General features: G+C 42.1%; 1 protein-coding gene and 1 long non-coding RNA gene across 3 annotated transcripts in view; one reads left to right on the top strand and one right to left on the bottom strand.

Annotated features, from left to right (window-relative positions):
* Positions 1-11,612, top strand: part of LOC310850454 — a 64,742-nt gene extending 53,130 nt beyond the window's left edge. Inside the window, exon 3 of the long non-coding RNA XR_014567330.1 lies at positions 11,593-11,612. This is a non-coding gene — a long non-coding RNA (uncharacterized lncRNA). The remainder of the gene's footprint in view (positions 1-11,592) is intronic.
* Positions 1-25,135, bottom strand: part of KIAA0319L (KIAA0319 like) — a 55,889-nt gene extending 30,754 nt beyond the window's left edge. The window contains exons 1-4 of one of the 2 annotated variants that reach the window (XM_083751633.1): positions 24,696-25,135; positions 19,087-19,255; positions 7,416-8,110; positions 928-1,201 (exon numbers count right to left, since the gene is read on the bottom strand). In XM_083751633.1, coding sequence (XP_083607759.1) covers positions 928-1,201; positions 7,416-8,110; positions 19,087-19,228 — 1,111 coding nt within the window. In that variant the 5' untranslated portion in view covers positions 19,229-19,255; positions 24,696-25,135. Of the gene's footprint in view, positions 1-927; positions 1,202-7,415; positions 8,111-19,086; positions 19,256-24,326; positions 24,599-24,695 lie in introns of those variants that run through there. The other variant, XM_083751634.1, reaches the window with a different exon arrangement.
* Between the last annotated feature and the right edge of the window lie 30 nt (positions 25,136-25,165).

Genomic DNA, 25,165 nt, shown 5'->3' with positions numbered 1-25,165 from the left:
TATCTTTCTGGAAAATTCAACATGCACTTTGTGCTCTGTACTGAAGGGAGATGTCAGCCAGGTGCAGTAGAGATGAGAAGAGCTGAATCAGATATGTTTCAGGAGACATATTTAGCTGCTCTTTCTCAAACTGAGAGGGACAAGAGCCTCTATTTATTCAACTGTAAGCTTAGCCTTTTGCAAACATAGCAAGAATTTGCACTATTCTGAGCTGGAAACTGAGAAGCATTTTAGGGTCCAAGTAAGTATGCAGATCCCATAAAAGTTAACTCTCTGGTACTTGTTGTACCTTTGCATATGGGGTGGTATCACTGAAATTGATCTTTATGCTTTGTTTCAATTTTAAAAGCACTCCAGTTCTTCTCAAACAGACCAGCCCTTCATTGCCCCCTTGCAACAAACATACAACAAAAATGAAATGGCACTTTAGCTTCAGAATAAGGGGGGGATATGGAACAGTAGAACACCAGAGAAGGAGAATGACAAAGTTGGAATGGGAATGTAGAAAACAGAGATGTAAAATGTAAAAATTAAAAGCAGATCTCAAACTGAAGGTTGAAGTTAGAGGTGGGTCCCAGAAAAGGCAGCTGTATATAGTTTTTTGTAATAATTTCTCATCTGAGGCCAAGCACTGTAAAAGGTTTATTTCACTTAATCAAGCAATGCACAACACAAAAGAGTAGCTGTGGAAAAGTGCAAAACCAGAATGATACGTTCCTAGATTTTGTACAATATCACCAAAAGGTTTTTTCCCCCTCTTCCGAACTAAGATAGCAAGATGTGATGTTTTAAACAAGCACTAGAAGAAAACTTCTGTCAAAACATTTGGCAAATGAACAGTCAGATCAAGAGCTGAGATTGTGGAACTATGTCAGTAGCATTTAAAGGCAGGCTTACAACATCTCCTCAGCCGACAGTTGCTCTTACCTGGCGTTGGGGCAGCAGTGCTGGGTTGCACAGCAGGGTTTGTTGGGACTACAGGATTACTATCATTGGTGGGAGTGCCAGTTGGAACAGAAGTAACCAGCTGCGTTTCCCCCATACCCTTCCCATGAAGACTGCTAGAAGTTGGAATGGCATCCTCCAACGAGAAAGGCTGGGTAGAAGTGTTGCTGGATGGCTCGACTTTCTCAGCGTTTGCAACAGGACTGGGGAATGCAGCTGCCAGAGAGGGTTCTGAAGTGGAGGCTCCAACAGGGGCCTAGTGAAAGCAAGAAAGGAATGTGACAAAGCATTCACTGACTACAACATTCAAAATGGCATTTACAACCTAACTCTTATCATCACTAGTCATGGAAATTTCCCCTCTCTGTCAGAAATTTCACCCCATTCAAGGGCCCCATTCAGAGGAAGAGTAGGGAAAATGATGTAGTAGTAGTAGTAATATTCATTATTAATGTATGTGTCATATCACTTGAGAAAAACATGTTTGGCTAGAAACAGCTGGGGGTGCGCACAAGTGCACAAATTGCACATTTCTGGACAAGAAAGATAGGGGGAAATCAAGTTTCTGGAGACTGCATGCTGATTGGAGAAAGTGCATGCTGCCTGGAAAATGTGCAAAATGCAATTGAGATATGACCACTCCCAGGGGCCTGTTGAAGGTTAGGTATCCTGACTAAAGAACGTATAAAATTCTGTCAATATATGCACATTTCCCAAGGCCTATTGCAGATTATGCATCTCGACTGGGAAGTGTGCATAATTCCTTCTTCATGGAATGATTATATACACTTGAATATGAACAGTGGCTCGTTATGCACATTAACCACAGTTTGCATTCCTTTAAATCAGGGGTAGGCAACCCAAGGCCCGTGGGAATCAGCATGTTTTTACATGAGTAGAAAGTGTCCTTTTATTTAAAATGCATCTCTGTGTTATTTGTGGGGCATAGGAACTCATTCATTTCCCCCCAAAAAATATAGTCCAGCCCACCACATGGTCTGAGGGACTGTGGACCAGCCAATGGCTGAAAAAGGTTGCTGACCTCTGCTCTAAATTGTAAAATTCCTTCCCTGTCACACCTTCACTATACAGTTTTCAGCTAACACTTTATCCTGGCCTTTGCATGCCTGAGAGGTGTGCTTTAAATTGTTGTAACCTGCCTTGGAACCTGTTGGTGAAGGGTGCAAATAATAATAATAATAGGCCTGAATGGCAAAAAAATGATGGGATTATGCAAAAGTAAATTAACTAACAGCCTCTGCCACATGAGAGAACTGGATGTTCAAAAGGAGCACATTGTGCAAACAGAATTTCTGGCTTTATGGTCAAGAACTTGGGTGACAAGCCCATTTTGCTCACTTATAAAATACTCCCACTTTTGAGTGCCGTGAGAGACTAATCAGACCAGTGTAAACAAGACAAGGGGACAGATGAAAACAATTTCCTTTCTTTCATAAGAAAATTCCTTCCCCAGGCCCTCCTCATTCCGGTGAGTAGCCTGAGGCAGCCAGAACCAGACATTTCAGCTTTAACTGGGCTTATCTGTATATGCTACATATTTTCCTCAGTTGATCTTTGTATAGCATAAGATGAACATTTAAATCACAGCACACAGAAATATCAACAACCTGGACTTGATTTTCATAACAAACAAAAACATCACAGCACACTTTCTTGTGGCACAGTCAAATGGCAATACTTAAAAGGTCAAGCTAAGGGCGAGAAATTCATGACTTCTGTTATCATGTACGTTATGTAATTTGGGAAGGTGAGTATCAGCCCATAAAGCTCTGGATTTGAACTCTGGGCTCAGGGCCCCAGTTATGAAATAATTTTGGGTTGCGGTGCTGTTCTGTTCAAGATGTGGTATCAGCTGAATTTAAAGGGATGATCAAAACACACATTCAATTCATAGATGGAGAGAGAGACCACTGGAGACTATTGGACTGAGTCAATCTGGATTATGAATATTGGTGACAGCACTAGTTATCTGGTTTAGTATATGAATTTGATAGGCTGGTAATGTTCATATAATTTTGGATCAAGCCTTGTTTCCTCAAGAAGCTATTCTCTGGTATGGAATGTTAAATGAGATTCTGAAGGTGTACATCCCGGAGACCAAGGGCCCCAAACCACAATGTACACAAACTTTATTTAATGTTAACCCATGACTCTCAATGAAACTCTTGTTGATTGCTGCAAAACTACAAAGCCAGTTGCTTTGAAGGCATATGAAAAGAAGTTCTTTCAACACTGCAGCCTCATATGCAATGAACTCTCATTTACTGTTGTGAAATATGTGATCAAATCATCAAATCAACAAGCAGGCTCATGTTGGCAAGCAACTTCTCTAATTGTGTGAATCAATTATCTTAATTATTTCTTTCAAAGATTTTATGTGGTGGTTGCCTCCCCATCCAGACCCCAATCCCTCTCTTCTCCTGCATGGTGTTGTGTGTTTTTTTTAGCGGGAGATTGAGAGGCCTTTCCACAATAGCTGGTGTTCAATGGGCTGGAGTGCACCACAAGAGAGATCAAACTACATTTCTCAGAATGTAATATACAACTGTGTGCACGTTGTACAGCACTATCACTGTGCATGTGCTAACTATCTGGAACTCTCTTAAAACAGACATCTGTTTCAGGACAATCACCAAGAAAGCTTGCACTGAGCCAATTCAAGACAGGGAGCGCAGTTTGCCCATCAATAGTCTAGAAATAGACACAGGCACATACATTTTTAATATGTGCAACCTTTTCATAAGTAACTGTTATGAAACAGTTCTCAAAATTCAATGTTTTGTTACTGGCAAATTCTGGTTTCTTCCCTCTTGGTTCCTCCACATATTCTGCTAATGAACAGCTTTCTGTGTCAATCCCTATGTTTTTAGGGGCAGGGGGTCACGTTCTAATATATCTAGAACAATGTTCAACTCTGATCACAGGACCTAAATTTGCAAATGCAGCAAATATGATCAGTAACCAAGGCAAGCAAACACTGGCCAAGGATAAAGACACTTCAGCTACACCACAGTCAAAGTGGAAGGCAAGAAACACTAACCTTGTAAGAGTTTCATTTGAAAAAAGTGCATTATTTATAGGGGTTGCTTCTGCAAGCATACACAGTGATGCAGCAGCAGACCCCTTAATCAACAGTGCTGTACTTGAATACTTCTCTTGACTAGTCAATCACCGTTGTCTGACTCAAATACACAGCATTGCGCTTGAAGACAAAGGCACTAATTTGGCAATGGAGCCAGACTGCAACTTGGCACGTGACAGACTCTCACTCACTCTCATGAGCATATGCCAATTTGTCTTCCTGAGGGGCTTTCAAACATTTTTAATATGAGCAGTAAATGTGAGACTATCTTCCCCCAACATAGTGCGTCTGTTGTAGGGAAAATGCAGTGTGTTGGTATTGGCAAAATGAAATTCCTTCTCCCTCACCAAGTGTGTTTGTTACAACAGTTTGGATAATAGATACATGAATGTCACAGACAGGTCCACAGACAAGTGCATACAACATCATTATGAGTTTCTGTTCTGCCCTGTATTTGTTGCATACAGTACTGTTTTTATTCTGCTGCAGTTTGTCTTCCACCAAAAATTTCATTATTTGTCTTTCACTGAGGTGAAATAACATAACTTATGTAAAGTAGTTAAATAATTACATAATTTAGGTTGCCATTATATTATTCCATTCCGTCCCATTCATTTAACTGCAAAGGGAACACAATGCAAACTGGATGGCAGAAGCATAATCAGTTATGTATCCGTTGCCGACTGAAAACAACAGTGAATACCACTTATATTCACTGGATTGATTTCTGTTCCAGACACGGGGCAAAAAAGTGAATGCTGATAATTCCTGCTCCTTTTTCTGCTTTCTTTGGATTTCTCTGACATCGTTAGACATCCCCAGTAATTAATAATTCCTGCCCTATCATTATTGCATCTCACACACAGCATGACTTCCCTTTCTTCCACAGCCCCCGTCTCATTATGTGGAGGTACACTGATACAGTTTATGTTTAATGCAATGTAGTGCTAAGAATAAGATGTGGTATTTTCCCCTTGCTTGCCTTAGACAAAAGCCGGGGTACGCCAAATTCTAGTTAACATTTTCTCACTTCATTTCCCTCAGAATATTATTTGATCCTATGAGAATATGTCTTAAATCCACTATTTATCAATCAAGCTACAATACTGCTATAAGAAGCAAAATATTCTTTAAAAATGCCACTTCCAAGGGAGAATGCCAGGTTGGGACTGGGAGCTCTATAGCAATGCAGGAGGTTGCTGGGCAGCAGTGTAGTGTGTGTATCCTATCCCTTTCCCACTCCTGAATATCTCCCCGCAACCCTGAAAAGCACTGCAAGGCTCCTGCTTCTGGTTGACTGGAGCCCTGAACAGGAGTATGCCTGAGAGGGTGGAGATACACAGCAACACTGCCTGGCAAGTCCCCCTTTTAAATTACTATAAGAAGCAAAATAGACAGTGTGCATCAATCTTTAAATGTACATAACTACACTTAGATCTTGTAGGAGGACGTGGGTTATAGGACTACTCGTGGCTGTGATTTTAAGATGGTTGTTGTGCAAATTATATTCTCTCTTTCTTATGAAGATTTTTGTCCTGTGGGGACCTTCAGTTATTGCAAAACCTGCTTTCCATAACTTGGAAATCAAAAAATGAAAGTTCTCCATGAGAGAAATCACAAATGGGTCTTTAGTGGTAACCCTAGGGAAGTGGCCTGGAATTGCAGCAAAACATCAGATTTCAGAGAATTTATTTTTACAGCCTTAATTTTACATTCTCTGCTCAGCTGGAGCATTAGAAGAGAATCTGATAGCTCAGAGCTCAACACCCTGTTGTTGAAATCAGCAGGGAAATTAGGGACACATTACTATTTATCACTTAGGGCAAGCAAGAATCAATCTTAGCAGAGGGATTGCAGTGGAGTCTCTACCACACTGGATCACTTCCTGAGTGACAGTCTCTTGTGAGAGGCCAGATGGTTACGGTTTTAGGGAAGCATCATTATTGATGTATTGCTGAGACAGAGGAGCCAAACAGCAGTTCCTAAGTGACTGTTAAGAAGTCAAGGGCTGAGGGACAGCTGAGTCAGCAAGGCAAAGTTAAACCATGCGGTTGTTTTGCATGCTAACTAGGATAGCTCCAGGTTTCCTAGTCATGTCCTTTGGCTCTGAGCCGCATCCTGTTCTACCAGGTTGGCAGTTCTCATATCACAGCTGCAATGTAACCTGGGACTGCAAAATCTGCAACCAGGTACATGAGAATAACAGCTTTTAAGAACCACAATCTACTGAAAACATACTAAGTTGAGCAAGGGATTTCTAAAAATGAGATAGACCCCACTGATAAGAGTTATGTCACTGAGTTGTCTGCTGTGGAAGACTCTCTGTTGCACCCTTACCTGGATGCAAGTAAAAAAGTACACTTGGTACACACACCCCACATATGCTGAGTTCAACCATTCTGTTTGTTGCACTTGCCATGAAGTTATAAGCAACCAGTTTTATTTCTAACTATGAAAGGGGAAGACTGGGAGATGTTTGGCAGCTCTGTGGCCAAGGTGCCTGGAAAGCCTGGGCTATGCAAGGCTAAATCAGCACTTGTAGCCTTTTGTGCTCCAGAACAGGAAAGGTCAGTGCAGGCAGAGGGGTGATCTCTAGGAAAAAGTGATCCAAGCAGCTTTACCTAATGGTGCCCAAGCTGGAATACTCTCCACCAGAAAATCCAGTGTGTGGGAGGTTAGACTTTCAGCAGTTGTGTCTAAACTGTAATGGTCCTCCCCCCACCAGCACTCCTCTTAGAAAAGGCACGTGAGTTATCTTCAATCAGGAGTGTCCAAGGCAGTGTATGCCCTTCTCTGCCAGACTTTCCCTCTGTCTGAGGTACCTTCAAGCAGAGGCATCCCAGCTGACAAGTTCTCTTCCTTTCTAGACTTTCTTAAGGAAAAAGCTGGGGGGGGGGGCGTCTTCCAACTTCATTTTTTTACTTGACAGACATATCTCTCCATCATCACAATTCATGGACATATTTCAGCCAGACAAAACTGTCTGAGAAGAGCATGGAGCAAAGCCAGTGAGGAGTGTGACTTGAGGAGAGTCCCAAGGGCTGTATAGAGAGGCCTGGAAGGCTGCATTCAGTCTCTGGGCTTGAGGTTCCTCATCAAGCAAGTCAAACCTATCAGTTCATTAATCCACAAATGCAAGAGTGAACCTTTGGGTACCATTTCTCATCAAGGCAGTGGACTGAACCTTTTAAAACTGCACCGATTCTAACAACCGTTTTCAAAACTGTTTTGATTTTTTTTTATTTCTTAGAATTTCCAAACAATGTCAAGTATGTTGCTGCTATTGTACAATAAAAAAAGATTATAAAGCATTTATACAACAGATTTTGGATTAGTGTTGACATTAACAATATTATCTTGCACTTACCCTCATGAGGCCACTCCCAGCAAGGTCACTTGGTCTGTTCACATTATTGCTGCTGGGGGGAGATGAGCTTTTGAATTTGGTTGTTTTCAAGTCTTCACTGTTTGGCAGCAGGTTTTTTTCTGGATCAATGTGGTTTCTGGGAAAGTTTGTTTCTTGATGTGAAGAAGGAGCTTCCGTCAGATCATTATGGGTGGATTTACTATCCAAGGGCTGAGATGGAGCAGGATGGGCTACAGGACCTCCGTTGTTGGAGCCTGTGTCCCTCTTAAGAGAGCTTCCCCTGATGTCTGCCAAGTGTGCTCTGTAAGCCAGTAACTCTTTGAAGGACCTTCTCATCCTTGTTTTACTTTGATGTCCTTCCCTCCAGTCCAGCCACTTAGGAAGATAACCTCTCCTCTCTGCTGCAGGTTGGGCATTTATCATATGCTCAGATCTCTTTACAAACACCAAGATCGAGTCAGTGGTGTTGGTCCAGATTGCCTGACACCAATGAGGCTTGATACAGTTCACTTGGATGCACATCTTTCCCTTGAGCCAAAAGGCATCACAGGTAGGGCTCTGACAGCAAGTAGCTTGACAAGATTGGACAGAGTGAAATCCTTCCAGCAGCTGGAGGTGAACGCCATCCAGTGACCTCAGATGGCCTCCCTGCAGAGCCTTCCCTGGCAGACAAGTGCCTCTAGTCCAGCTTGCATCTGAGCAAAGAGAAATAAAATGATAACAATTTTAAATAAGAATCCAACAGCATAGATGTAATCAAGGAAATAATTATATCTGGGTTGTTGTTGTTGTTGTTGTTGTTGTTTTAAAAAACCCTACTTCATTTCTACTCTCTAGTAATAAACATAACTTATCAGGGGTGGGTGTCATCAGCATATTGATGGCACTTCACTCCAAATCCCCCAATGACAGCTCCCAATAACTTCAAAAGGTATTAAACAAAATGGGTTACAAGGCTGGAGCCTGCAGAATCCCACAAGCAGTAGCAACCCAATTATAGTTTCTGGAGCCAGACCTCAATAAAGAAGAACCATAGCAATGCACTATCTCTAACTCCCAAAATCATGTGATAGTCTATAAGGATACCATGGTCAATGGTATCAAAAGCTATGGTGCAGTAAAGGAGAATTAACAGAGTCACACTCCTCCTGTCCTTCTCCCCAAACAGGTCACTGCTCAGGGTGATCAATGCAGTTTCCATCCCAATATCCAGGCCTGAAGCTGGAATGAAATGGGTACAGAAATATTTTCCATTCAAGCATGAAGTTGCCCACCCACACAAAATTAAATTGTTAGATGATTATGATCTAAGAATAGAAGACTAAACACCCTACAAACAGGAATCATGGGAACTACTTTAAATACTGCCTTAAATACTAATGGCTGCTTTAAATAGCTGCCTTAAATGCTAATCTGTTTAATGAGAAATGTCTTATCTTCAAACGATTACCATTTGTTGCCAAAGACTAGAGTATCATCTTGGCTAGGTCAGAAGTACAAGCAAAGGAGTACTGGCAAACTCATTCACACACAATTGTTTGTAAGATTCTCTCTTTCTACATTGTTATAATCTGACAAGGCTCCCTTGCCCTAAAAAACAGCAGCATGCAGACATCAGTGCACACAGTTCTGAACCAGAGTTGCCTTGTATAACTATGAAGTGCAGAACAATGAGAAGTTACAAGAAACTTAAGAAACAAGTTGTTTGTTGCAACTTCCCTAATGGATGTTGGTTAAAGTAATACAGTAATTTCACTCAAAGAAATCTGTTATCAGGAGAACAGATCTGCTATGCCTACCTCGTCCAGGTCAGACCAGGGATGAGGAATGTTGGGCCCAGGGGTCAATGTGGCCCTTGTGACTCTCCCCTGGCTATGTCCCACCCTTTACTGCTCCTACTCCATGCCCTCCTTGAGTGCTTTTGCCTGAATGAAACATCTCTTGCCTGCCTTAATGGAGAAGGGTTTATGTGCATGCATATAAACCCCTGGCTTTTGCATGGCTAGAATGTAGCCTAATGTACAAAGGAAAGAGTCACATCCATTGCTCTGCCAACTTTTGCCCCGGCCAATACAGGTATGTGGCCTCCTTTGGAAGGTTGCCCATGAGGGAATGAAGTCCTTGGGCTGAGTAAGGTTCCCACCTGTGCTCCAGACAATGAAAGAACTCTTCTGCTGCTCCTTGCCACAGATCTGTCTTGCTTCTTCTTTGCCTCTGCCTCACTGCACCCAGCCTTGCCTGGATTCAAGGACCTTACCCCCTTCCCTTGGTAGGTGCAGAGTCTGGCAAAGAAACACAGCTACCTTGAAAACCAAATGACTATGGCTGGGGGCCTGTAGTCTGTGCCTGTGTATTAACAGCTCCAAGGTCAAAGATCTCCTGCAGGAACATATAGCAGAAAAGGACTATTTCCAATACAAATACCATCCACAGTAAAGTCTGCTTAAACGATTACAAGATTTCCCCAATGGGTGGAAAAAATGGCTAATACCACAAGGTGCCTGCCTATCAAATTTTAGCCTAAAGTGCTTTTTAATGACTGACTTTTACAGAGGAGGTTTTGAATGGAAACACAACAGAGCAAACATCTAACACCACTGGTAATGATGTGCTCATAACACTACCATCTGTTCTGGCCTGAAGAGCCCAAAACTGCACAGCACCACCCAAGGGCAGTTATGAAACTACATAAGGTGTGCTTTACTCCCATGGCACTGGAGTAGATTACTGGTTGAGATTCTATCCTAACTTTTAAATAGCCATACCCACACCCACTCTCATTTTCAAGATGTTGCAATAGGTTTCTTATGAGGGGGGGATTAATAATTTTTAAAGTGCCAAAGCCCTTTTCAAAGTATTCTTGAAGATCTGAGCTATCCTAACTCAAAGCATATCTGGAGGCCAGTACAGTGGTACCTTGGGTTAAGAACTTAATTCGTTCTGGAGGTCCGTTCTTAACCTGAAATTGTTCTTAATCTGAGATACTACTTTAGCTAATGGGGCCTCCCACTGCCACAGCACAATTTCTGTTCTCATCCTGAAGCAAAGTTCTTAACCTGAGGTACTATTTCTGGGTTAGCGGAGTCTGTAACCTGAAGCATCTGTAACCTGAAGTGTCTGTAACCCAAGGTATCACCGTACATGCATGTGAAGTTGATTGATCTTATTAATTCTGTAACTGGTGTACCAAACATTTCTTGTGCTTAGTGCAATCTCATTAAAAAAAAGTAGTCCGGAAATGCTTCTTATTATTACAGTGGTACCTTGGGTTACATACACTTCAGGTTACAGACTCCACTAACCCAGAAATAGTACCTCGGGTTAAGAACTTTGCTTCAGGATGAGAACAGAAATCGTGCAACAGCGGCACGGCAGCAGCGGGAGGCCCCATTAGCTAAAGTGGTGCTTCAGGTTAAGAACAGTTTCAGGTTAAGAATGGACCTCCGGAACAAATTAAGTACGTAACCAGAGGTACCACTGTACCATGCTAATGGATTTCATTTTAATACAATTGTCACCTGTTTTCACTACATTGATCAGAGCCTTATATATAAAGTTCCAGGGATTAAGGACACTTTAAAATAGACAGCTAGCCTCTGTGAGATGACTAGACTGGGAAAATAGGCCTCTGCAAGATTAATTTATAACCAGGTCATATTGCCCTGACCCTTAAAGCAACTCCTTGATTCACATGCTATGTTCTTAGCTGCTACTGTGCCATTAAACGAAAGGTTACCAATTCACTTAAGTGAATTAAGTTTAAACTCAACAATAGGGAGAAGGTAAAGAACGCAATAAAGTTTTCACATCAGTAAAGGAATTAATTATTGCACATCAAAGACGACTATTTTTCTCCCATGATCTTTTCATGTTATATATTTTTCTTTCTAAATAAACACTGATAATTCCCTCTAAATCTGAGATGTGCTTACTGTGCTTTTGTTTGAAAGCCTAATGGTTTTATATTTGCCTAGGAGTTCAATGGCCACAGAATTGGGTTGGGCTTTCATATACACTTCCTCTTATTTTAAAATGTTTTGACTCTCATTTTACCTCTTTCTTTTTCCTTGCATGTTCCTGATGTAACTCTTTCCTACCCTAATATTCCTCATTAAACTGTATGGCAGATTTACAATATCTGTATATCAACCCTGGATTTCATTTTGTCTTTCTATAGCACAGCCACAGTGTCTGTACAGTGGTGCCTCGCAAGACGAAAAGAATCCGTTCCGCGAGTCTCTTCGTCTTGCGGTTTTTTCGTCTTGCGAAGCAAGCCCATTAGCGGCTTAGCGGATCAGCTGATAAGCGGTTTAGCGGATCAGCTGTTAAGCGGCTTAGCGGATCAGCTGTTAAGTGGCTTAGCGGATCAGCTGTTAAGCGGCTTAGCGGATCAGCTGATAAGCGGCTTAGCGGCTTGGGGAAAAGGAAAAAGGAAAAAAACCCGCAGGAACTCGCAAGACATTTTCGTCTTGCGAAGCAAGCCCATAGGTAATTCATTTTGCGAAGCACCTCCAAAACGGAAAACCCTTTCGTCTAGCGGGTTTTCCGTCTTGCGAGGCATTCGTCTTGCGGGGCACCACTGTACTCAGATGCAAAACAGGAAAAATCTACTAGCCAGTTGGATGTCATGTTTGTGGTTCTTCAGTGGGTACTTTGTAAATTTCATATTTGTTCAAGTTACTTACAAATACTGTGCAGCCTTTATCTAACATTCCAATCTCCTACCTGCTTTCTTGCCCAGCAATGGTCTCAATGGTCAGCCTTTCATCCTATTTAAAATATCAAATGCTTCCAAACTAAGAATTGCTATCCTTTCTTTGCTCACATCAGGAAAATCAGATGATGATTCAAGTTTTTTCTGTATGTTCTGCCTTTTTTCAGTTGTTGTTCTAATTGTCACCCATGTAGCACTAAAACATGGCTTATCATTACGTGTGAAATGGGCCACTAAATGTAAAGCATTCTGAATATACTAATATGCTCCAAAAATATTACATATTATTATTACTGGACCTAGAAGAAAATCTGCCATCAGAAGAGTTCTCAGCAATTAAGATGCTTGCTACTAACACCACAACTGGTCACCGAACAGTCTGGCATCTTTGTGTATATTGGCATGAATGGATCCTGAGAATAGTATGAGGTTTGGGGTGAAAAGCATGGGTGTCTTAAATATTTTGTTCCTCATTACATCTTGCATTGCAAAGTCTTGTGTTCCAAAATTCATTCTGTGTTTAGCACACAGCTGGACCTCATTTTGGAACAAAGGGGCTGAGCACCCAATACCACTGGCTGAGAAAGGACAGGTGTCATAATAACAAGGGCATGAGGTCCATAAAACAAATGTTTCTGTGATACATTTTCCATAGCAAATTGGAAGTACTGGCAGCCTTAAAGAAAAATTAAAATTATGTTTGGATTGGTCTTACAAAATGTGGATTTAACAACTGAGGCTTTCCTCAAAGTTCACCTAAAAGGCAAAAAAAATAAACAGGATCAAGGGGCTGGCGACCAACTTTATTGGGTTTATTTCAACAGATCCCTGGAGATCTCTTAGACAGGTTCTCAAGCATGTGTGTGTTTTTAAAAAATTTAATTTGAAGCAAAGCACAGTTTAGATTCTTACTGAGTTTGGTATTGGTCTGGTGTGCTGATTAATCTGTCAAGCACCATAAAAATTCACTGCAGCATAATTAAAATAGGTGACACAGTATTCCTGCCAGCTTTGAGATGGAATGGGAGGGAGGAAATGGTGGGAAGAGTCTTTGAATCCTGAAAACAGATGGGCAAAGCTGAATATTCCTAATTATGTTTTCTTGCCAGCTGCCTTCCATTAAACATTCAAGCTGTACTTACATTTTGTTTATTTGCATTTGTCTCCCTCCTTATCATATATATTAAATAAATCCTTTAAATGCTTTGCCTAGTCACCAAATGTCAGCCAAAGCAGACATCTCATTGTGCTTCTTAAGAATGCCCAAGCTTTGGCAAACATATAAGGGAAAGAAACCACATAATTAAGGAGCAGAAATTGCCTTGCGCATGCTTGCAGCAAGGGTAGCATCATTAAGCTTTTTATAGAGCTGAAGGATTTAAGGGACACTGGGGAAGAAGCAGTCTCAGAGAGAACTAGGGACTAAGTTAGGTCATACACAAGATATGTAATGCCTTTCATGTATCTGGTATTTACATATCAAATAGAAACCATGTTGGGGGTGAGAGATTGAGGCCATGCCTAGGGGTGAGGCACTGATTTCTATTCTAACCTATGTTTTCTGCATGCTGCACTATTTCTGTTCTGCTGCAGTTCAGCTTCCGACAAAAACGTTATTCGTCTCGCTGACTGATGTGACTGAATTTTACGAAATTATGTTATTATGCTTTTCCACACAATTCAATTCAGTGCAAAGGCCAATCAGTTCAAAGCAAAGGAAACACAATGCAAATGAGAGGGGGCAAAATGTCACCAATCATGTATTGTTTGCGGACTGGAAACAACAGTGAATACTGATAATATTTGCCAAACTCATTTCTATTCTGAACATGAGACAAATTAACAAACATTTGTCATTTTCACTTCCACTTCCACTGCAATTTTCCAATATCCGTATCCATGCTACCAATAAGTGGGTGGGTTGTGAAACCTTCTGTCCTATGCCAGTCCCTAATGAAAATTGCTTCCCTGAAGCTGCTAAAGTCCCTAGAAGAGGTCTCCATTGGGGCTAACAGAGGTATCCCTCCTGACATGAACTGAAGCTTTGAGGGAGATGTCACTGGTACTATAGTGAAGGAGGAATGAAGGATTAGCTACTGTCACCACATATCATGCTTCTGATCCTAATCTGGTTCCCTTTCTACCCCTTGAGGTTGCCATTTAAATTTTTAAAACAAAGATAGCATCCCAAGTGTAAGGAACTCTGGAGCTTGAACTGGGAATGCCTAACATGTGGACACTTGTCTTAATAGCTAATTTACCCAGCTTCTTCCTCTCTCAATTCCCAAGGAAAATAAGCACAAAGGGAGTAAGGGAGATAAACAAAAGATGGGGAAAGGCAGCCAGGAGTCGTTTCACCACAAGAGGAAGGGGGATTTGTATTTCTCAGGGGGGGGGGGGTAGAGAGAATTTTCTATCTAACTTTTCCTGCCTTTTTTGTGGAAAGCCTTGAGAATTCTCAACACTGTGAGTCAACAGGAAGAATTTTCTTTAACATGGAGAGGGTATGCTAGACTCTGAGAGAAACAACCACTGCTTTGAAAAAGGTAGAACACAAATACTGTAGAATCAATCAATTACATGACATGCCCCAGTTGTGCCTCAGTTACTTCCTCAAAAGTTTGCAGGGTGGGTCCTTCCAGAGAAACCTGATGACTGCTATTAAAACAGCAGAGCAAACAATTCACCAGCTCAAGAACTGCAAAGTATTTATTTTCTTATCCAAATACACACACTCATTAAAGGTTTCGTAACCCTTACAAGTGGCTCAGGCAGTTTTCTTGCACAAGCACTGTGACCGCATGACAGCTAGCTGAACTGCTTAAACAGCAACTGCGTAGGGGGAAAGCGTGCTCTGCTAAGGACCCATATCACTGTCATCAAACAGGCCTTCTCTACACAAAGAAAAGTCAAAGTTGCTTGGATGCTTATGATGGAGCAGCACTAATGCAAGATTTTTATTTTCACAAACAGCAGTTGTGGAGTGGGGATCCAGATTGAGGCTCTGGTGTAAGGCTTTAACTCTTTGCCCCCTACTGCTGTCCCAATTCAGAACAGGAAGACAACATACCACCGAGGATAATGGGAGCTTCTCCCAGCCAAAAAATGCCCCAGATGGTTTCTGAAATTTCTAAAATAATGTCAGCATACAATGAAAGCAATTCCAAGATATTGTGAATTGACCGTAGGTTTTTATCAGCATAATAGCTAAGAACATGGGCTGAGATGTCTTCATTTTAAACTCTCTGGTTGTCCTCTCATTAGTAAGATTAGAGCAGGCTTCCTCAAATGCGGCCCTCCAGATGTTTTGAGACTACAATTCCCATCATCCCTGACCACTAGTCCTGCTAGCTAGGGATCATGGGAGTTGTAGGCCAAAAACATTTGGAGGGCCGAGTTGAGGAAGCCTGGATTAGAGTAATACAATACTAGGCTAACCTTATCAGGTTGTTGTAAATATGACCATAAGCAGTACTTTGAGCACATAAAAATGCTGTTTAAGCATTATTTTTATTACATGTAATAACACAGACGGCAAGAAGATCAAACCTATCCTTAAGGAGATCAGCCCTGAGTGCTCACTGGAAGCACAGATCCTGAAGCTGAGGCTCCAATACTTTGGCCACCTCATGAGAAGAGAAGACTCCCTGGAAAAGACCCTGATGTTGGGAAAGATGGAGGGCACAAGGAGAAGGGAATGACAGAGGACGAGATGGTTGGACACTGTTCTCGAAGCTACCAACATGAGTCTGACCAAACTGTGGGAGGCAGTGGAAGACAGGAGTGCCTGGTGTGCTCTGGTCCATGGGATCACGAAGAGTCGGACATGACTAAACGACTAAACAACAACAACAACACCACCACCACAGATTGTAGCCTACACTATTGACCTTCTGTTTATTACAGGCTTAAAATAATGAAGTCAGTTACAGATCTCTGATGTTCAAATGTAGCTCTCAGAAGTAAACCAGTTGCTGACTTCAGATTTACCACAGCACGTTATATTAGCCTTATGTTGCCTCCAGTTTAGAATAAAATCAATCAATTAAGAAAATACAGTTTTGCCACATTCATGAATCTTTCTCTCTCAAGAGATTGTAACTAACTCTGACAGGGTAACAGAAAGAAAGAAAGAAAGAAAGAAAGAAAGAAAGAAAGAAAGAAAATTTCACTGCAACAATTTGCAGTTACATTGTTGTTTGAAAACAATGGTGGCTTTTTAAAAATAGCATTGTAACAGCTAGACAATATCCACTTTCTACTGAATAGAAAGCTGTATGGAACAAAGAAGAATTTCATTCTTCAGTATGTGAATATTCATTATGAAGGTGGGAGTTAAGAAGAGACAGACTGTGACAGTTTAGTACGCTGGAACAATAATTCTAAATTCCAATAAAGCAATTCCGTAAGTTATTTTAAAAATGTCCAAAATCATCCTACTACTAAACCTTTGGGGCTCATTTTGTCGTGTGCATTCAGAATGCACTGAATGGCAAAATGTAGGTTTGTAAAGAATTACATTCAAACAAGGCCACAATACCTTCCACCATAGAAGCCTCAAAGTGCCCCCACCCACCCACACAAATTATCATAGCTATGGTTAAAAAGACCAAAAAAAAGCCAGTGGTTTTTGAAACACGACTCCAGAAGGCTCAGGAAACAGGAAACTAATCTCAAAAGAAGAAAAAAGCAGATCCATTCTAACTTAAAATATGTAATGATTACTACTTACTCTCTACAACTAAAAAGATAATAAACCATGAATTTTAAATCAACTTTGTGTGACAAGCTGGAGATTAATGGTTCACTTACTGCACATCAGCTTAATCAAATTTCCCAATTGCCGAACGTCAGAGACAGCATAGGATAATTATGGAGATTACAGCAGCAGCCCTATCCAGAAGGCAGAGATTTTGCTAACTATAGTACTAACCCACTGAGATCAAATGCAACTGAGTCAGTATAAGTGATCCCTCTATTCTCTGAAAAAAGAGTAAATGTTACAAGTTTGCCAGCTGGAAGGCTTATTTTTAAGAACTTTTCAAGTGGCAGGGGGCAGTGGGGAATTAAGATAGAAGAAATCTGTGAAATAAGTTACTCTTTGAGAGGCCTTAACAAACCACACCACTACACTTTCCTGCTTTCATCTGTTTCAAATGTTCTTAGTCATTTTAGTTTAGTTTATTACATCTATGAATTGCGTCTCACAAATAAAAGTCCCAACGTAATTTAGAGCAAAATGCAAAATGTAGTAATAAACATAATTAAAAGTGTACCCAGAGTGAAAAACAACAACACATCCAATTGTTGCTGCTGTCCAAATGCACAGGAAAATGAAAATAGATCTGATTGCCACTGAAATTAGACAAATTTGGTACCAGGTTGCCTCCCTGCTAGGAGAATTCCATAAGTGGGAAGCTATTACAGAACAGGCCCATTCTCTCATCACCACTCTCTGGACCTCCCTTGGAGGAAAGCACACAAAGAAGGGCTTCATCTCAGGGTTCATATGGGGAGAGATGTTGTCCTTGTGACAACAGTAACAATGTTGGATCCAAGAGTATCTCAGACTGTGAACCAGCTCCTCAAGGGAAGTGTGACTCCATCTAGAACAGGATGCATTCCATCTGTCCAAATAATATCCATCCCCTCGCTGCCCGGGCTTCCTCCTTAGCCTTGCGCGCCTCTCCAATCGCAGGAGGCTGCGCAAGGCTAAAGAAGCCAACTTTAAAAAAATCTCTCTATCTCTTTTTCTTTTTTCGTCCTTTCTCCACCCTCTTCTTTTCCTCTGGATCAGTGTTTTTATCTAGATTAACGTTTTAGTTTGAGAGGGTATTATAAAAAAGGAAACTTTGCAGCTTTTATTTTAGTATACAATAAAAACAGATTAAACAAAACACAAAAGAAGGAAATAGCACAGAAGAAGAAGAGAAAAGGGAAAGCCATTTACCAGAGGTAGATCTTAACCCTTGCCTCACCTGGGAGCTTCTCTGGGCAGGAATTCCCTGGGCTTAAGTGGGGTGGGGGGAGAGTGGCAGGTAGGGGTGTACCTACCTAGACACTGAATCCACATGTCTCTCCAATGAAAATTGGGAGTGGGCATTGTGTGAAGTGGCTGTGGATCTCCTGCTGCAGACGTGTAGGCCTGTATAGAGTTGGGAGGGCCACCCGAGGGTCATCTAGCCCAGCCCTCTCACAATGTAGGAATTACAGCTAAAGAACGCCAGGCAGATGGTCCCCCAACTGCTGCTTAAAAGCCTCCAGTGGTGGAGACCCCCAACACCTTCCAAGGTCATAGAATTGCAGGGTTGGAAGGGAACCCCAGGAGTCATCTAGTCCAGCCCCGGTGGACAGCGGGCACAATCCATCCCGTTGCGCAAGGCTAAAGATGCTGCTTAAGGCTAAAGAGAAAGCCAAGGCAGTGAGCAGGATGGATCGTGCTCGCTGCCTTGTCTTCTTCTTCAGCTGCGCTGGAGAGGTTTAGCTCCTGGCTGGAGAGGTTGAGCGGCTATGGATCCCGCTCACTGTCTTGGCTTCTTTGCTCTTTGGGGCTGGGGGGGGGGGGACCCAGGCTTCCCCCACAGCCCCGAGAAGCTCTGGGATAAGCGGACAAGCTGCACGCAGCCTGTCCCTTGCTCTTTGGGGCTGGGGGGGGAGAGAATAACATTTTTTCCCTTGATTTCCCCCTCTAAAAACTAGGTGCGTCCTGTGATCCGGTGTGTCCAATAGAGCGAAAAATACGGTAATAATGCTGATGTTTAAAAGCATGTGGGATAATACTGAACCCAGGAACCCCACAACAGAGACTCCATAGGACTGAGCAACACCCTGCAAGCACCATGTTCTAGTCTAGGCCCTGCTCAGTAGAGGAATCTTGCTGCTACAGCTTCTCTGATGGTAACCCCAACCATCACAATCTTAAAAAAAATTATCAGAAAGAGAATTGTGAACTATTACCTGCATATGAACAGGCGGCATTGAGGCAGGCACACATGTAGAGAAGATGGAGATGGCCCAGGCACTTGGCAGCTTTTCTAAATAAGTATCCCAATATGTTCAGAGAGCTGGTGCTGAAATTGTCTTCCAAGCTTTTCTCCATGGCCTTTGTGAGAAGACCCAGAACTCTCTAAATATAAAATACACAAGAGACACAGTTCACTTTCAGGAAAGATGAATTGAGACCACTTTATGCAAAGCAATTACATCTCTCATGCGGGTACGTAAAATAAAGCACACAGAGCAGAAGCAAATAGTTGCCATAGTTTACCATTAAGCCTCAAAGTTTGTTACTGAATTATCACAAAATTCTCCCAACTGTACTTTAGGACACAACTTTTAGTATATGCCCATTTTCTGGAGAAATTTTGTGAGTTATAAAGTCAGTTAGCCTTTGAACACAATGAGATGAGAGCAAACCTCATTTATCCACAGCAGTTGCCCACACAAACCTAAAAAGCTGCCTTCTTGGCACTTGTCTACTGTTGGCCAGCTGCTTCCACACATTAGAACAGACAGCTCAGAAGCAAGCTCACATTTGTAGCAGCTTCCAGGATTCAATTCAAAATGAACCAAACTCCAAGCAAACAGTGCTGAGCTGATGAATTTTAAACAGGTGGATCTTTTGGACACTCTGTTTGAAAGTCTCCAGTGCAGAGGTAGCAGTCACTTCTACCTAGAGTGTGTTAAATACCAATAAATACAGCCCAGCTGCTGAGCAGGTGGACCTAATATCAGCAATTGCTTATTTGCACTGCCTGGCACCAGTAAGAAAACAAAAGGGGAACAGGAGCTGCACAGCCCACACAAACAGCCAATGAGAAGCTTCTCATGCTTTGCTCTGATAGACACATAGCCCAGTGTTATTGGTGTAACAAGCTGTTGAGCTGTTTTGCTCTGCCAAGAGAAAGAAAACAAATGTTCAGATAGAGAATAAATTTAAAGCTGCAATCCTATGGGGACTTACCTTGGAGTAAGTCCAACTGAGCACACTGACATTTAATTCCAAGTAAATGTGTACAGGACCAGGTAACTAACAGCATAGGTCTATACTTCTTTACTCAAAAGTTCAACAGGATTTATTTCCAAATAAGTGAGGACAGGATCACAGCCTTTTAAGTCCCAGTGACTTTAGACTGGTTTACTTAATTTGAATAGAACTGATTCTCTGTGTAGTGTAAAAATCATCTCCAACAAATACGTTAGGTTTTTTTGCCTTCCTTATTGTGTCTTCTCAAGGGTTCTGAGACACATTAACAGAACAAAGCCCATAAAAGTCTCAAGCGGCTATGTTTTTCATGTCTCTAGAGAGTTTGCATAACCCCTAGTGAAGAAAAGGCAAGAGCTCTGAATTTCAGGTAACAAACTGAAAGTAGACAGACCATGACAAAGAGTGAGAGTTGTTCTACCCCCCAGACATGCGCATACTCTCTCTATGTGCAAGCCTATTTGCCTGGCAATTGTCACCACGCAGACAGGAGCATTCAATTTGAAGAAGAAGAAGAAGAGTTTGGATTTGATATCCCGCCTTTCACTCCCCTTCAGAAGTCTCAAAGCGGCTAACAATCTCCTTTCCCTTCCTCCCCAATTGATAACTATTCAATTGTCAATTGAACTGCAGTGGAACTAGAACCTCTTCATGTAACCTGAATCTATCCATTCCCCAAAACAATGTCCATTCCTCATAGCAACGTCTACTTATCTATAATCTAATTAGCACAGACCACTCCAGGATGCATCCAAGAACTGGAACTAAAAGGGAAGCAAGGGAGCCAGTATGTGAACAAAAGCTGTGCAAATTACCTGGAGGAGCAATTACAATCCCAAGACACTTCATCATTTGGACCATGCCACCAGTACCAACACTAATAGGCCAGCAGATGTCAAGCTATACATTTCTGTGCTCCTAGTGGGCCCTGAAGACTCTACAGAGCAACAGATTCAAGTGACTGCTGGGGTCAGGACTCCCTCAGTACCATGCATCATCATAGGAAGGGAGAGATAAAGGTGTTCCCATATGACCTAAAATATGTTACATAACTCCATCAAAGAGGATCTTAGGGATATCCTCAGACTGCACAAGGAAGGAATTGGCCATGCAGGAAGCAATGCAAAAGCCCAACCTTCTGCAATGCTGTATAAAAACAGAAGATACACTTAAAAACCCCTTCATAATCTTGCAGAGGATTCTAAGGGCATATTTCCAGGTTATATTGGGGGCCAGCAACTCTGGAAGAAGCATGACAGCCTGACTTACACTACATCCAGCATGGCTAAGGTAAAGGTAAAGGTACCCCTGACCATTAAGGTCCAGTCGCGGACGACTCTGGGGTTGCGCACTCATCTTGCACTATAGGCCAAGGGAGCCGGTGTTTGTCCGCAGACAGCTTCCGGGTCATGTGGTCAACATGACTAAGCCGCTTCTGGCGAACCAGAGCAGCACACGGAAATGCCATTTACCTTCCCGCCGGAACGGTACCTATTTATCTACTTGTACTGCGTGCTTTCGAACTGTTAGGTGGGCAGGTCCAGCATGGCTAGCACCAATTAAATTGTGTCAGCCACCTGCCCAGTCACTCTGTAGCACTGGGCTGATGCCGAGATCAGCCTATGAGTAGCATCTAATCTCATGTTTTGCTCTGAACACTTATGCAGGATGACAAATTAAATTAAATTCCTGCTATTGTGCAAGTCTTTAAGGAGTCAACTCAAAGTTCAATTCTGTCAGCTACAGGCCTGAAAGTCCATTTCCACAGAACAATGAATAGCTTTCTGATCAAGAAGCTGTGAAGCAGGTTATTCAACTGCTATAATAAGGAGTTCTTACAAAAAAAATTGGATGAAGTAGGCAATAACAATTATGAACTGTGAACAAATGTCCAAGAAACCTTGAGCATTGAATGAAAGTTTAAACACTAGCTTGTGCTATGACACAACCTAGTCATCCAGCTAGGTTTATTTTATTTCAGTGTCTGGTTCTCAATACAATGGAGAAAGGGGTATAAAGTGATGGTAAAAAATGTGCCAAAGAGGAATAAAACTGCAAAAAGAACCCAAAGAAACATTTTCCTGTTGGCACTTCAAAGTGCCAAACTAGACAATACTGTATGCTAAATGCCTTCATGAATTTAGCCCTTTCACTCTGCACTGTTTTCTCAATTAAAGTTTCCCCCAAAGGGCAACTGGAGCAAATAGCAGCTTAAGTTCACTGGGACCATGACTGGAGTGGCAAGATGAAAAAGTGGACAGGGCTCCTCCAACTTTTAATAGTTGTGTAGAAGAGAGAATTTTGACAGTTGTAGCTTGTCATGTAAGCCCTAACAGCGATGCATTAGAAAGGGGGAAAGAAACAAGTACCATACATTAAATGCTTTCACACATTTAACACATTGTATAGTTTAGCTCTAAGATTACAGGAGGATCCTAGTAGCTACAGCTTTGCCTCCATCTGATTCACAAATGACACACACATTAATTAGCTGCCCCTAAAAAGTGCAAATTAAGCACAGCCAGTTCTATATCACTATGTGCTCCAAAAGGGTTCCTTGACACAAACCACTATACTCAGTGCTAAATTAAAGAGGCTATTAAATGCACTTACTGAATGGCATTTCAAACAGCTTATTAACAAGGTATTTCTTCTCAGTGAGCTTTCAAAATCTAATCCATTCCTACAGAATTTACAACTTATTCATATTCAGTAGAATATAATACTTTCTTTATACTTTTTAAGGTACTTTCATTCTCCATTCTCCAACACAAATAAGATTCCAACCATTCAACTTAAGTGCATGTATTAAAAGCTGTTCTTCCCACTATATGCATGCTTTTAAAACTTTCACTCAATGTCTAAAAGTCTACTAGACACACTGTAGATCACTTGACTCAATCTGGATATATTTGCTACTTTGTATAGTTAAATATTCTATTTTGCAACAATGCTCTTGATCAAGCAGATTAACTAGAGCTGCAAAAGATAAGATACAGTACTTAACAGCATTAGAAGAAACAATTGAATTCACGAGGTGTTTTCAAAACCAAAACAAGATTTCTGTGGCCAACTAGGTTCCTCAATTCTTCCTAACTATTTATTTATTTATTTAAAGGCTAAGACAGTATTTTCCAAATTTTTCCTACCTGAGGTTGACTTTTTCTCAGAATTAAAACTGGAGCCACATTTTTATCTCAACATTTCTACTTTCACAGTTAGAATGAAAATTGTCATCCTTTAGATGTCCATCTCCTATGTGTCTGTGCAAGTCACAGTTCTGCATGAGCCTCCAGATGGGAAAATGGCAAGACCAGAGTAATAACCCATACAGTCACACATCAGACAGCTTTGGTGGGTAATTTTGATATGTGTTTACATGAGAAATGATCCCATCCTTTCTCAACATGAAGAAATACCTGTCTCCAACTGAAGCTGATTGGAAGGAGGCAAAATCAAAGCACCAGTAAAATGCAGAGATATAATGGACAATCTCCTTTCTGGTTGGCTACTTTAGGTTCACACCAATCCCAGTAAACAGTATAGGAACTACTGGGCTAAGAGAAAAGAGATTCAAAGTAGAATTAACTGGTACAAAATTAGTACTGAAAGATTCATTAGCATTTATATACACTAAAGCTTCCAAACTAGCATGAAGAGCGTGCATAATAAATAAAATGCATCCCACTGATGCCCATAGGTTACTAATCTCTACCCCAAAAAATTTTATGGGGCATGAACAGGCTCACAAATAAGAATAAATCAGGTTGATTTCCTCCTCCTCTGGAGAATCATGGAAGTTTTTAAAATACAAGAACAAAAGATTACAGAATTTATTTAAAAAACACACCCTGCCAGAGAACTCAGCAGGAAGATAATACCTAATGCAAACAACTTGCAGGAAGACAATTTGATATGGAGAGGAACAACAAACCAAATCTTTGCCCAAGCCTAGAATCAAGTCCTTTTCGCTTCAAGCTGCTCATTTTGGGGTTAACTGAGGGTTTGGGCTAGGAGAGGGTCCTTAAAACTAGATTGCCACACTCATTGGCACACCTACAAAGGCTTGCTACAAAAATAAGCTACGGTTTCCCAACTTCTGAACTTTGTTTCGTCCACTTATTGTTACTATTTTGTCCAGCTTCAGGCCACAAATCCCTCGCCGTGCCACTTTTATCTCTATTTGCAGGAAGAAGCTATAATTCAAGAGTACCTGCTTTGCATAGGTAAGGTTGCAGGTCCTCTCTCTCTCTCTCTGCTTAAAGGATTTAAACCGAAGCTGCACTTCCTACAGCCCCAACAAAAGTTTGATTTCGCTATTCAGGACGGAAACCGCCACTCTTGAGTGGAGCCCAGCTGCTCCAAAAGCCTCCAGCGTCATCTAGTTATAGGATCTCCCTCGCGTCGCTTCCATCCCCCACTGCAGCGCACTCGGCGCCGTCCAGGCAGGGAAGACCCCTTCCCTCCGCGCTGACCATGCCTGTCACAGGAAAGGACGGACAAGGCGGGAGGCCCCACCTCGGTCTCCGCCGTTCTCCACCCGCGCCCTACTTTCAGGAAACGCAGTAAGAGCGGCACTTACCAGAGGTGCATGGCGGACGCGGAGAGAGAGTCCTCTTCAGTTGCCCGCTGAGGGGGGCGAAGGGTCCGCGACTGGGAATGGAGGGGAGGCTGTGGGGTTGAGGGGGCAGCGGAGGAGGTCGTCGTAGGCTTGACAGGCTCAGGTGAGGGGAGGGGGCGTCACCCTGTCAGCATCCCCCCTCAGGGTGGAGGTCTGGGCGGCAGGCCTCGCGTTCACCATGGTAACCACGTAGGCCTCAGGCTCCCTCACCAGCAGCCGCCCCCCGTCAAAAAAAACACACCACAACACACCTCAGTGTCGGAGGCTATTCAGCACGCGCCTACAGACGCTTACACGTCAGCGCGACATTCCTAGAGCAGCAGCAGCAGCGGCACCTCACTCGACTCTGTCTAGCCCCGCCCCCATCTCTCTCTCTCTCTCTCTCTCTCTCTCTCTCTCTCATCCGGAAATACAAAAAGGTACGCCTTGCA

Source organism: Podarcis gaigeae, assembly GCF_964106915.1.
Source record: "Podarcis gaigeae genome assembly, chromosome: 8".
NCBI classification, from domain to species: domain Eukaryota; kingdom Metazoa; phylum Chordata; class Lepidosauria; order Squamata; family Lacertidae; genus Podarcis; species Podarcis gaigeae.
Note: the sequence above shows the minus strand (reverse complement) of the source record. Positions and strands in the feature narration are given on the sequence as shown.